At 48.6% G+C, this 12,851-nt stretch overlaps 2 protein-coding genes across 13 annotated transcripts in view; one reads left to right on the top strand and one right to left on the bottom strand.

Moving 5' to 3' along the window:
- Positions 1 to 400: 400 nt before the first annotated feature.
- On the bottom strand, positions 401 to 8,336 carry LOC141921574 (uncharacterized). The gene is made up of 3 exons (XM_074820496.1): positions 6,870 to 8,336; positions 2,602 to 2,736; positions 401 to 1,343 (listed from the first exon to the last, which is right to left on the bottom strand). Exon 1 carries the CDS (start codon positions 8,334 to 8,336, stop codon positions 7,371 to 7,373), a length of 966 nt encoding a protein of 321 aa, XP_074676597.1. The 3' UTR covers positions 401 to 1,343; positions 2,602 to 2,736; positions 6,870 to 7,370.
- Positions 8,337 to 8,418: 82 nt separating this feature from the next.
- The window catches only part of MAP4K3 (mitogen-activated protein kinase kinase kinase kinase 3), an 82,230-nt gene continuing 77,797 nt past the window's right edge, over positions 8,419 to 12,851 (top strand). For 10 of the 12 annotated variants that reach the window (XR_012622373.1, XR_012622374.1, XR_012622372.1 and 7 more), the window contains exon 1: positions 8,420 to 8,671. Coding sequence is in view for 9 of the 12 variants with exons in the window: in XM_074817420.1 (XP_074673521.1) it covers positions 8,561 to 8,671 (111 nt within the window). In the remaining 3 variants the exon portion in view is untranslated. Of the gene's footprint in view, positions 8,672 to 12,851 lie in introns of all 12 variants that reach the window. The other 2 variants (XM_074817414.1, XM_074817417.1) reach the window with 1 other exon arrangement.

Below are 12,851 nucleotides of genomic sequence, written 5' to 3'. Positions count from 1 at the left end.
AGGTGATGGCAGAGGATTGCAGCTTTGGGTGAGTTGTGACAGATGCATCAACATAGAACTGAAGTATCTTAATTGTGGGGACTGGCTCTGTCAGTTTGAGTGCTGTCTGACAGACCAGCATGGTGCTCTCATCTGTTAACTCACATGTCCCTGCCATTAAGCACCAGAAAATGCAAAGCCGCTCCCCTTCTAGCATCTCCCCATTCCTCTGTTGCCATGGGTGGCTTCTTGGCCCAAGCAGGGGAGGTTCTTTGGGGCTCTCACTCCCCCATGCTGCACTGCCCCATAGGGATGCTTGGTGCAAGCACTGTCCAGGTTATGACGCTCCTTGTTTATGAACTTTCTCTGCTTCGCAGGAGACACCATTTCCAAGCTGTGAAATTGCAGTTGACACAAATGCTTTTGACAGAGACAGGTATTTTATTACAGATACTGTAGCCTGACAAATGCCTCATAACCAAGAGACCATCCAGGAATGTACAGCAGTAATTTAATCCTCCTCACAGTGCAGCTCGGGTGCTCAGACTGGAAATCTTGGTTATTTACAAATCACCCAGGAACTTCATGTACAAAGGATACACAAAGAGGCACAGGTACATGCTGATTTAAAAGAGAAAATGTCTGTCTGGGCATTTTGGGAGGAGAGGGGCACCAAAGCCTTCCTTTAGGGTCAAGCGCAGAAGGTTCTGAATTAAAACACTACAGATGATGCCGTGGGGAGGGGGGTATAATTCTGACTAGGATTCATTTGACAACAGTGACTTTTCCTTAATTTCTTTATGTACAGATCCTTGAAAAACAGAAATAACCCTAAACTCTTACAGCAACTTTCCTCCCCCTTTTACCTTCCAGTGCAAATATCTTCCTCTGCATGGACTTGGCATGCTGAACTGAAGCATCTGATCCTGAGCCATCTCCATTCTCTGAGATCTGTTTCCTTTTCAAATCTCTCTGTTGGGCAGCATGGGAGAACAGCTTGTTGAACCGGTAAAACATGACAGTCAGATTTTGAAGAATCAGACTTCTGTGCCTGGAATCCTGACTTTAGTTTTCCCTTCACTTCTGCTTCTTTGAGTAAGTAACTGAAGGGTGTTGGTGGCAGGTGGGCAGTCATACAGAGGAGTCTTTGGTGGACTTCAACTGCATAATGTTGCCCCTGCTAACAAATGGGTAAGCTGTGCAAAGACACCCAGCTGCTACTGTAAATCCCAGACTGTACCAAGCACAAAATAGAGACCAGCTGTATCCATGTTGGGAAGATTATAGATGGATGTGGGAAGGTGGTTTAGGTCATATGGTATGCTGGCTGCATAAGCGCACAGAGACATATGTGCAAAATACCCCTGTAAATTAAATAATCATGTTGTTATTTTGAGATGTAGCATAGAGTGAATAACAAAATAAATGTTAGGCCTTACTAATCAAATAACTTGCACCCAGATTTATTGGTATAAGTTATCTTGGGTAGCACATAGGTAATAATTACTGGCATTCATAAAGTTTTCATGTATTACCTAGTCATGCAAGGCCCTAGCTCTGTGGTTGTGAATTGCATCCAGCAAACCTCTTGGTTGTTACTTTTAAGAATAAGAGAGTCTCCTCTGTGATTTCAGTGATGTCTGCCCTTCAAACAGAAGCAAAGTAGTCGAAGCCTTCATTTGTGATCAGATCTGACCCATGGTATGCAATTATATTGTGCAAGCTGGCGTTGTGATGCCAAATCCCCTCTGTGAGAGCAGAGCCTGCTGCACACCTCAGAACAGCCAGGGGAAATTGTTCTGTGTGTGCTGCGTGTAATCTGATCTGGAGATTATTAAGCACCTCCACGGGTGGCCCTCCACATACCTCTGCAGAGGAGCTGTTCAGGCGAAATCACTCCCCAGCTCTCTGCCAGCACCCTTATTCCAGCCTAGGTTTTCTGTTGGGTTATTTTTCCCCAACTGTTTTCCATTAGGCTGTGTTTTTCATTAAGCAGCTAAATTGGCCGTGCTCAGTAAGCCTTTCTGCAGGCCTTTGTCTTCCAAATGTATTAAAGAAACATAGCTGTGCTGTGCATTACAGCTGCTCAAATCAAAATATTTCCTGTGGCACAAGAGAAGGTGTTGTGCTTAGCCTTGTGAGTTTGGATGGTTCAAACTCATGCTGGCTTCATGTTTGCAGATTTTACCCTTCCTCCCTCTCTAAACAATCTCTCATTTTATAATTAAGATTTTTTTTTTTTTTAAAGTATCCCCTTTTCCTACTTCAGTGTTAAAAGAAATATTTAGTCCACCATCAAGGACTGCAAACTGCAGCAAGGGACCGTTCTGTTCAGAAGAAGAGAGAGATCACTTCATACATACAGAAGAGGGAGCAGTTGTTTAAGCCCCGTGGTCCTTTCCTGCTGCTGTAGGAGGCCTAGAGCATTTTTCACAGGTTTTTTTTGTTTCTAATTATTGGTTATTCCACTTGTATGAGTAAGCAACTCACTTCATGTAAGGCCCAGGTAACTGGAGATCAGAAGGAAACGCATGCTCCACTTAGTGGCAGTGCATGCTGCCCACCCAAGTGAAACCTAGTGAAGCCTTCATCCATAAATAGCATGCTAGAACAATGCATTACCTGTCATCAGGAACAGCAGACCTGCAATGTGCTGAGTGAGGCTTTCCTCGCAAAAGCTGACTGCTGCCACAATGCACCCTCAGAGAAGAACAGCTGCAGTCATGCCCAGGAATCCAGCCATGATCCTTCTCAAGTCTGTTTCCACCAAACCCAAGAAACGAAGAGTGGGTGTTAAAACGGACAAGCCTTCCACTACAGGAGGAAGTGGAGGGACACCTAGAAATAGCCACGAGTGCAGCTGGCTGTGCCAGGTGGACCCACAGTAGGAGTAATCCCAGATTTAGGAGTGAAGAAAGTGATACTCTAGCAAGGCTGTTACAAACTAGCAGTTTTGTAGTTGTGCTATAAACTTCCCACTGTCATATGAAACATATTCAAATGGCTTCAGCCATATGACCTTCAGGATATGGGTGCAGCATGATTTTATGGAGAAACACTGTGATACACTCTTTGTTCTCTATTTCCTTCTAGAGTTTAAATTTAAAGTAACTTGGATGGACAGAAATGATCCAGTTTCTAAATGCCAAGGAGTTTCCACGCAGACAGGTTCTGCCATAATTGTTTAGCATGTGGCTGCTGTCATCAGGTTCTGACACATCTCCTGCTGGATTTTTTCCAGTGACACTAGAACGCAGGTTTTCAATCTGGTTTCTACTCACCCCTGGAGAGGCAAGGGGAGACGTGATCTGCCTGTGAAAGGTGACTAAGAGCAGGTTACATTCAACAAGCTTAAAAACCCTTGTGTGTTGGTGTTCCCACTCTCCTAGACCAACTGTAGTGGCCTGCAAGTAAAAATGAGGGTGAAGATTGTTGATGACTGAGCCCTGGTGGGATCCTGCCTCCTCAGCTCCCTCCTCTGCAAACTAGTGTCTCATTGCTGCATTTTCCACATGAAAGGGAGAGCATGAGCCACAGTCCTTGACATGGCCATGCTAAACACTTACAGAGCAGACACCATTCATCCTGGTGGATCATCTTCATCAGGTTGAAGGGGACACTGAGAAAGTGTACTGGCTGGGAAAAGCGGTAGTTGATAGCAGTGCACCTCTGAGCAATGCCTGCTGGAGAGGAAGATGAGGCGTTCCCATACCAGGTAATGAAAACCAGCACTGGTTTTCCCTCCCAGCTCTGGGAATTACCCCCCTTTCCTGCAGCTAGTCCTTGTCGCCTGCCCACCTCCTCCCCATCCTTTTGCCATCTGCTTGGCTCCTGCCCACCCTTTCTCCTCTGAGTAATCAGCTCTGTCCAGCTTCTCCCAGTACCAGCACCCATGTCCTGGATCCTCCAGAGACCACCGATGGCCATCAGCACTTGTAAAACATTACCTATTACACAGGAGCCTGACTTCTTCCCTCCCCTTTGCCCCTTCCAAAAGGGTACTGCTTCTCTCTGAAAGACACAGGTGAGCATTTCCACACAGAGATGTAGAAACATGGGGAATACTTACTACTAGGCTGCCAAGCAAAGGCAATCAATGTTCTTCCTCTCACACTATACTCCTGTCTCTCCTGGCAAAGACAAAACCTTTCCAGAAAAGGCTTGCACTGCATCAAGAGAAACAATACTCTGACTAATGCAAAATTGCAGGCAGGAACCCTGCCTGCTGGGAACTGGCTATCACTAACTTCTCCCAAGCAGCCCGTGCTGGCTGGTGGCAGTGCTGGCTGAGCCATGGAAGTGGCAGGGGAGGGAGAAGAGGGGGAAGGTGGGCTGGAACTCATGCAGGCTTTAGTTTCTGCAAGAGGAGAGGGCAGGAAAAAAAAAAAAAAAAGAAAGAAAAAGCAGTGCAGGGCTCTGGCTGGGTTCTAGTTGTCACATGCTGTACCACCAACCAGTACCCCTAAAGGGCCACCATCTGGCATATGCCATGGAGACGTGCCATACTGTGCCCCTGCAGTTATCACTGCCCTGGGGCATCATTTCCCTTAAAAAAAGGCATTTTTGCCTTGGGCATTCCTTACAGAGCAAATGCCAGCATGAGCTGTCACTGGCACCTTGCTCCTTGGTGTGACACCATGGAGGTGGCTGCTTTAAAAGGCAGTCTTGGGCCATGTATCCACTTACAGATAAATGAAGCATGCAGTGCAAAGGGTCTTATCCTGCATGGGTGTCCCTCTTTGAGGCAGGGTGCTGGGTGCTTGGGAGGGTGCAGCTGGGCTTGCTCAGCTGAATGGGGAGCAACCAGCAAAAGACATCCCAGAGCAGATGGAGTTGATGTGGGATGCCACAAGGAAGTGGCACCCAAGAGATGCCGGCTGTGGTCAGGAGGGGCTGAGGAATGGACAGATGCTCTGGGGAGGTGTTAAAACGGAGGACAACATGGAAGAAACCAAGTCTTCAGACTGTTGACATCATTCTGGAAAGATTTATTTCCTATTTTCTGTGAAGCACAATGCAAAAGCCTCATGTCTGAGGAGAGGGGAAAGATGCCCAGGCTGCACTGCTGCTTTTTTACTCTCATAAGTGTCATCCTTAAAAGTCTGAGGCTTAGCTCTTCTCCCTGGACATCAGGAGTGACTGGAACAGGAGTGTACCATTATGGAACTTGTGTACATGGGCCTCCCACATCTGGAGCCAGCTGGACCCTCTAAAACTTCCCTTCATACACTTTCCTTGGGGCACATCTTACAACCACAACCAATCTGCCCTAGGACTGACACAAACCACAGCTGTTCCCCTGACCAAGGTAGCCTTCAGCATTCCTGAAAGCACTTGCCTGCCTCCATGTCTGATCCCACTGGGCTCAAACATGTGCTCTGTGGCCACAATATGGACACTCATCCTCTCACAGTGGCTCCATTCCCATAAGTGAAAGGGACAGGCTGGCCCCAGGCCACACCTTCCCCTCACCCCAGCACTGGCAGATGCAGCGTTTCGCCCTTTTATCTGGCATGGAAAGATGACAGAAGGGTAAGAAGAGGTCTCCAACTGCAGCAAATTGCATTGGTGTCACCTGGCTGGAGCCAGCTGGAGCCGGTCAATGCATGCCAGCCGAGGAGGCAGCCCTCCCACTTCAAGCAGTGGCCAGGATTTAGGGCTGTAGAGCACAAAGTGGCACTTCGGATCTATGCAGCAGGATAGATGGGTTGTGAGCACAGCTTGAAATAACAAGACATCCAGCCTCAACAGGGTATTTTCTGTGGCTGTGGGGTGCCACTGACTACACCTGGGGCTTGTGATCCCTGGAGGCAGAGCAGTCAAATGTCACAGCTGGTCCCCCACCATCACCAGAACTCTTAAAGCAAGAGCATTGGCTGAACTGCCACAAAAATGTTTAACACCCAAATTATGTTTTACTGAATTCATTTGACCTTTCTGAGCTGTGCTGAAGGCCCAGTCTGCCTCTCTGCAGAACACAGCTCAACTGTCCTACTGTATTCACATCTAAGGAATAAGAGGAAAAAGAGAAAGTGGGACGAGTTGCCCCAAAGCTTGGGGAAGAAAATGATTTTCAATACCCATTTGATCCAACCTGTTTCTAAGGCAGTGGAGGGCCCACCTCTCAGCTCCATCTGTCTCTCTTAACAAGAAGGGACACAGACACCCCTGGAGAAACCCGTGGGCATTTTTATAAGAACAGAAGCAGCACAGGCAGCTGCTATGGATAGAAAACAGGATTTAAAGGGAAAAATAACCCTGCTTGCCTCATTCATAACCATTTCAGAATTTGGCAAGGACATAACATGGGAACAATTATGTCCCATTTCCCCTCTAATGAGATAAAAATGAAGACTGAGGGGCAAGAGCAGGTGGGTGACGAGGTTATCGGTGGTCCCCAGCAGGATGTCTGTTATCCTTTCTGGACAGAGCTCAAACTCCCTGACATTTCCTTCTGTAACTCATTCAGAGCTGCTGCTACTCCCATACTTGTCACAGAGCCCAGTCCCCTTGGATCGGCTCTCAGAGCATTTGTGGCAGCCCTGTCCAGCTAATCTACACCTGCTGCCTGTCCTGGAGAGAATCAGCAGGAGAAATCAGCACAGCATGCACCCTAAACCTTGGTCGCATGCCAGGAAAAATCACAGTAGCCTGAATCCAATTCTAGCAGGTTTGAGGCCGTTTTACTTGTGAGAGAAGTCATAAAAATGAAGCCAAGGACAGGGATGCATGGCCTGGGGCACCTGGCGGGACAAATGCACCGACAGACACTATGCAATTTCACAGCCATCACTGCTACACCTGCCAGAGCTCAATCCCCTCAGCTCCTTCTCTGCTCCAATAATCACAAGTTGAAATGAGGCCATGCCCAGCTCCCCATCCCCACGCACCTTCTCAATGGAGAGGATGGTCTCCCATGCCAACGTCCTTGGAAAGGTAGGCAGCGGCGGTGAGCAGACGGTGCATCTTTGTGCCCAAAGTCCCCCCTCACTGCACTCTTTATTTCACCCATCAGTCACTGGCATCAGGAGATGGTGGGAAAAGCCATGCCTGGTTCACCAGCCCAGAGCCCAAGAGGTGCCCTAGGACCCACACACCACAGAGCCGTGCTACAGGGGTTGCACATCTGGGGAGAAGGGTTCCCACAGCTGTCTGGCACTTGTTCCCTGCACAGAGAGGATGGGGGGCACGGCCAGGGATGGAGGCAAGCACCCACATGTCTCCGCCACTCTGGAAACCTGTGTGGAGGACAGCAATGGAAGTGGGACTGGCAGCACTAGTGTAAGAGGAGAGGGGATGCACACTTTATCCTGCAGGGGCATGCACGACACTCCAAAAAGTCACAAAATAAGGCAAAGTGGTCCTGCAGGTGAGTGGAAGGTGTTGCCCAGTCAGGCTGTGCTGGATGGGTGTGCACAAATGATGCACCAATGGTGCAGGGGACTGGCAGGTGCACAGCATAGTGCAGGTGTGGGGACACCTGTAACACACGGTTTCCATGCCTCACTGGGGAAGGACAGATGCCCCACAAAAGCCAGCAATGGCCCCAGGAGCTCCAGCAAGAGCTGGCACAAGAGGCTGCAGGCAACTGGGCAATTCTGGGATCCCAACAGGTTCCCAGTTTTGTGCACTGGGGCAGGGAGCCCCAGGTTTCCACGCACCAAGGTGTGGGGAAGTGCCCTGTCCCAAGCTAGAGACCAGGGACTGGGCACTAGCGGGAAGGGAGGTGGTCCTCGGTGCACGGGGACAGCATGGGGGGATCCTTGGGCTCCGGGTGCTGCAGGGTCCCCCAGCTGCATGCACAGAGGGACTGGCTCTGAGAGGGGTCCCCAGTTGGTGAATTTGCGGGTCCTGAGCTCCATACGCGGGTCCGGGGACGGACTGCGGTTCCCGTGCCAAGGGGCTGGCTCTGAGGGGTGCCGGCTGCATGCTCGGGCGCTGTCTTTTTTGGGGAGGATCCCCGTGAAACGTCCGTGGGGCTGGCTTTTAGGGTCCCCGGCTGCAAGCACAGGGGCTGAAACCGGGGTGTTCCCGAGCCGGCAGCGTCGCTCACCCCTGCGGACGAGGCTGTCAAGAAGGGAGTCGATGCACGGGTAGCAGCGGGTCCGCCTCAGCCCGGCGTGCGTGGCGAGGAGCGGGGAGCGAAACAGCGAAGCGGCGAAGCGGCAGGGACGGCCGCTGGGCGCCCTCGCAAGAGCTGTCGGTGCCACCGCGGATCGTTCTCGTACAGTGATCAATGCCGTGTGCCGCTGGCAGCAGCCCCAGGGCACCGCCCGCTGCCCCGGTTGGGACACCCCGCCCCCCCAACCCGCCGGACCTCGCGTGGGGCGGGGCGGGGCGGGGCGGGGCGAGTACATGCGCCGGAAACGCCGCCACACCTCGTGCCGCCACTGCGCAGGCGCAAAGGTCGCCGCGGAGGGGAGGGAGCGAGCGGTAACCCTTGCGCCTGCGCAGTGTGTAGATTCGGCGCCATGTTGCCGGAGCGGGCTGGGGGGAACCTGTGAGCGCTCCGGTGTCGGGTTCCCTCCCCCTCTCCTCCCTCGCGGGGGGCCGCGGCCGAGTGGCGCCTTCCCCCAGCACCATGAGCGGCGGCGGTGGCGGGCGGGTGTGCGACCTGTCCCGGCGCAACCCCCAGGAGGACTTCGAGCTTATCCAGCGCATCGGCAGCGGGACCTACGGTGACGTCTACAAGGTGGACGCAGCACCGCGGTTTGGCGGGGGGGGTGTCGTCTCTCCACACACACACCGCCCACACCCTCCAAAACCTGAGGGGTGTCAAGCGACGCCGCCCCCTGCCACTCCGCCCCGGCCCCGAGGGTGCTCCCGCCGTTGTGAGCAGCGAAGTCGTTCCATGTCCCCGTCTCTAGCGGGGTCTGCACCGGCCCCAAGCCTGGTGGGGGTGGGTGGGCGCCCGGCCTGGCCTGGCCGCCTCCGGCTGCCCATCGGAGGGGCCCTGCCCGCCTCGCCTCTCCCTGCCGCCAGTCTGACTGCGTCCCCGTGGCTTGGAGGCGGCAGGGCCCTGCAGCCGGCGAGGGACCGCGGCCCTTTCCCGGCTTTCCGCGGTTCCGGAATCGCCCCGATTTTTCCCGCTGCTGGGTGCCGGCTCGGGCGTCTGTTTCACGGGCGGAGCCTGAGGGTCGGCTCCCCTCTGGAACGAGCCGGGGACTGTGGGGTGACGGGAAGCACACGCTTCCTCGCTCGTTTCCAGGCCAAATGTTGCTTTAAATCGTGAGCTTAAGGGCGAGCAGGACTGCTCATCCCGGCTACTGCTTCCGTCGCTGTCTTGGGTTGGAGATACCAGCGGTTTGGGTTTGTGTTTCTGTAAAACGTGAAGCTGACCAGTCGGAGGGCAAACTAGGGAGTCAGGAAAGGCGTCGTCACGATCGGAGTATTTCATGATCCTGTTCTAAAAATTCAGAAACGTAGGAGAAGCAAAGCTAGAGCAACAGCAGCTGAATATAAGCTTGGCCCTTTCAGCTTTATAGCATACTTTGACGTTTTTCTCTGCTCTGCAACTTATGTTGTTGTTTGTGTAGCCAGCTGAACTCTTGCATGGGAATGTGGCAGTCTGTCTCTCAGGTAGGATGACTCTAGTTCCTACCTGCTCCTGTTTGGTGGCAGAGCAGAGAGGAGAATTGTGTGCAGCCTGTTGGAAGCGTCACTTTAACAGTGTGCTTTCCAAGTGTCTTCTGGTCCGTTTTTGTCATCACAGGGTGGACATGTGTGTCTAAGAAAACTTGTGTTGGTGGGCAGGACTGTAAGGAAACATTCCAGTTTGAGGCGCACAAAACTAGTGCTGATGCTGCCTTTGACTCTTAGTGAATATGCCTAGAATTAAGTCTCGTTTGGGTTGGGGCAATTTTGGTTTAATCTCAGCTTGCTTAAATGTTACGGAAGTTTCACAACATAAATCCTCTTGTTACTGCGATCTTAGTGTGCTAATTCCCTGCTTTATTGTATAGTTCAAATGGGTTTTTGTGTTGTTTTCCCTACCTTGTCAGCTTTCTTTAAGTATTTGTGTACTATGCCGATATTTTAATTATCCAAGTCTACCTGCCGTATGCTTTTTTTTTTTGTTTTTCTGCAAACTGTTATCTTGATGTGCTCAGCTCTATTTCTATTGCAGTTTAACTGGCATACGGGCTCTATCTTATCAGATTTTTTCAGTGCTCTCTACATGATTTTGATGGATGTGAATTAGACAAGTCATCTGTGTTTACAGTTTAATTTTAAGGACACTACCTCCAACCATAGGGTGAATATTTACATTTGCAATTCCACTATGCATCTGAAACCTGTTGAGTTTCATTGGATTTATCAAGGTTTTCTTGATGATGATTGTACTTACATTGCAGTAGCCTTCAGTTTGGTGCTTTGTGAGTGGCCAGTGTTTGGCATTGCTTGTGACTTCTTTTGTTTGGGGCTTTGTTTGAGTAGATTTGTTTAGGCTTACAATCTGCCCGTGGCAACCAAGATAGAAGGTGATCTATCAGGACCAAGATACACTAGGCTGGTATTAGATTATTTTATTTTTTTTTTTTAGATGAGAGAGAGGTAAGTGTTTTCTGATTATGTTGTGGACAGTGTAAGGAGAATGAGATGTGCTTATCTCCTGGATGGTTTTATTACCTGTTCCATTTTGAGGCAAGGTCTTGCCCAAGGCATCTTCAAAATGGAGCATAAAAGTAGCCCAAAAATAATAATGAAAGCTGGTTACTTTCAACATGACAAAGAGGAAGTAATGCAGTTCTAAGTGGTATCCATACATGAGCTTACTAGGGCTTCATCTTAAATTTGTGAGGGATTTCATAAAGCCTCTTTCATTTGCCTCATGCTGTCATCTGTAGGTGAACTTTCTGGTTGACGAAATAATCGTGTGAAGTTGAGATTAGCCATGTGATGATGGTGCTCATCAGTGGTGGGATTTCAGCAGAGTTGAATCCAAGCAGTGGATATACTTGGACAGCTTCAAACTATTCTTTGTAAACTGTGGTTTTTCCTCCTTAGCAGGGAGAGCCATGTAGGGAGGTGTTTCTGCTCTTAATAAGTAGGGATTATTGCCTTAATAAAATGACAATTTTGGTATGTTGACATTCTTGCTGAATGCTGACCTTTCTGTAACCTGCTTTCCTGGCAAAGTGTTGAGGAGCTGAAAGCAGAACGGACTGGCATCTGCTTCCTTGCTCCGTTTTAGTTGAACTGAGTTACAACAGGGCATGGGTTAAATGTTTGATTTTTTTTTTTTTTTTTTTTTAAATATATATATTTATAAAAAAAAAAGGCAGAGTCTCTACTAGGAAGATTTCTAGATTTAAAGTAAGAGCCTGTGGTGCAGACTGAACTATGAAGACTCTAAGGGAATGAGGGTATGGGTCAGATTGATACAATCCTGCTTCTGTGAGTCCTGCTGTGTAGATGGTACCTGGAAACGTGCTAGTGCACCACAAGTATGGATTTTTGGCTTGAACCAATATTTTAGAATTATCTGCTGTCCAACTCAAGTTCAGCTTTCAAAGAGGCTTTGGAGAAGATGTTAGTGAATTCATCACAGGAAAGGTAGTGGGTTACTTGTTCATGAAATTAGCTATCAAATACGCAGAGTCAACAATAATGTGTCTCTTCTAACCAGCACCAGTGTAAGTTTGTTGTAGGAGATGAAGCTTCATGTAGGTTGCTTAGTTCTTAGTATATGCAAGGGATGTAACAACTGGATGTAACACTCTTTTCAGTGAGGGCCTGCAAGAGAGATGGTGTTTGGGTTTTTAAAATTTTTTTCAGTGAAGCTACATGCTTCACTGCCACAATAGATAGCTAAAACATTAATATTACAAAGTTCTTATTTGAAGTTTAAGTAAAACACAGGACTTAAAACCTGTTCCTGTGTCCAGAGATGTCTCCTCTCAAGACTGCTAAAATTAATGGTGAAATCAGGTTACTACTTTGTTGAATGGTTGATGTATCTGTAATAAAACACAGACAGACAATCTGCTAATAATGTTTTTTTGGAGTTGAGTATTATGAGTGTTGCATAGCACTTCTTCGTTTGTGTGGTTTTGTTTTCTGTGTCTCAGTAAACGTGTCAAGTAATTTAGCTTCATCTAGTTGAGAGACTGATAACAAATTGCTTTTCTGATTGCATTTATGTGTTAGGGAAGTTCTTGAATTTCACCTTCTGTGTCTGTCAAATATTCTCATCCAAAGTGACACCCAGCATGAAAAGGTGAAAATTAGTTATGCTGCTGTACAAGTAATTTCTGTCTTTTGTGTTTCTGAATTTCAGTTGCAAAGAATTTAACTGTGTAGGGTGGTCAGCAAAGTGTAAAAGGAGAGTTATGCTTTTTTGGTTGTGAAAAAGAGACACTATTCTGTCGTGCTCAGTTGCAGGAAATGTTCCTAGAGTTAAACAAGGTGTTTGCTTACTTTTGTTTGCCCTGTCTTTACTCTCTCTCTTATTTAGAAAGAATTCTTGCTCTCTTGGTATGAAATTGCCATTCTAATTGTCCCTAGTCCCAGGCCCTCTGTAATTTATGCCATTCTTTTGGGGTTTGGGGTTACAAGTGCTGCACATGGTATTCTGACAGAGACTTACGTTAATATTAATGCTGTAATTTTCCTTTTTGCCCCCATCCTGATATCTTTGGTTTTGGTAGTAACTGCACATAGATTTGAAGTATATTCTGAGGTGATTGCAGGTCAATTTCTTTTGTTCATGTGATTAATTTCTATCACAGCGCATCTTAGAAAAAAAAAATCATTGCTTTTGGTTTAGTAAAGGTTGAACTTCATTTGCCATCTGACAGGTCATTCATCTAGCATGGGTGGACCCTTCCAAAGATTTTCAGCATCTTACTAAAAGAAAGGGCCGCCTTTTA

The sequence above is a fragment of the Strix aluco genome, chromosome 3, assembly GCF_031877795.1.
Source record: "Strix aluco isolate bStrAlu1 chromosome 3, bStrAlu1.hap1, whole genome shotgun sequence".
NCBI classification, from domain to species: Eukaryota; Metazoa; Chordata; class Aves; order Strigiformes; family Strigidae; genus Strix; species Strix aluco.
This window is presented reverse-complemented; position numbering and strand designations above follow the sequence as displayed.

Excerpts from the sequence above, each read along its gene's own strand:
- LOC141921574 (XM_074820496.1), bottom strand. The coding sequence starts at position 8,336 with ATGTACTCGCCCCGCCCCGCCCCGCCCCGCCCCACGCGAGGTCCGGCG.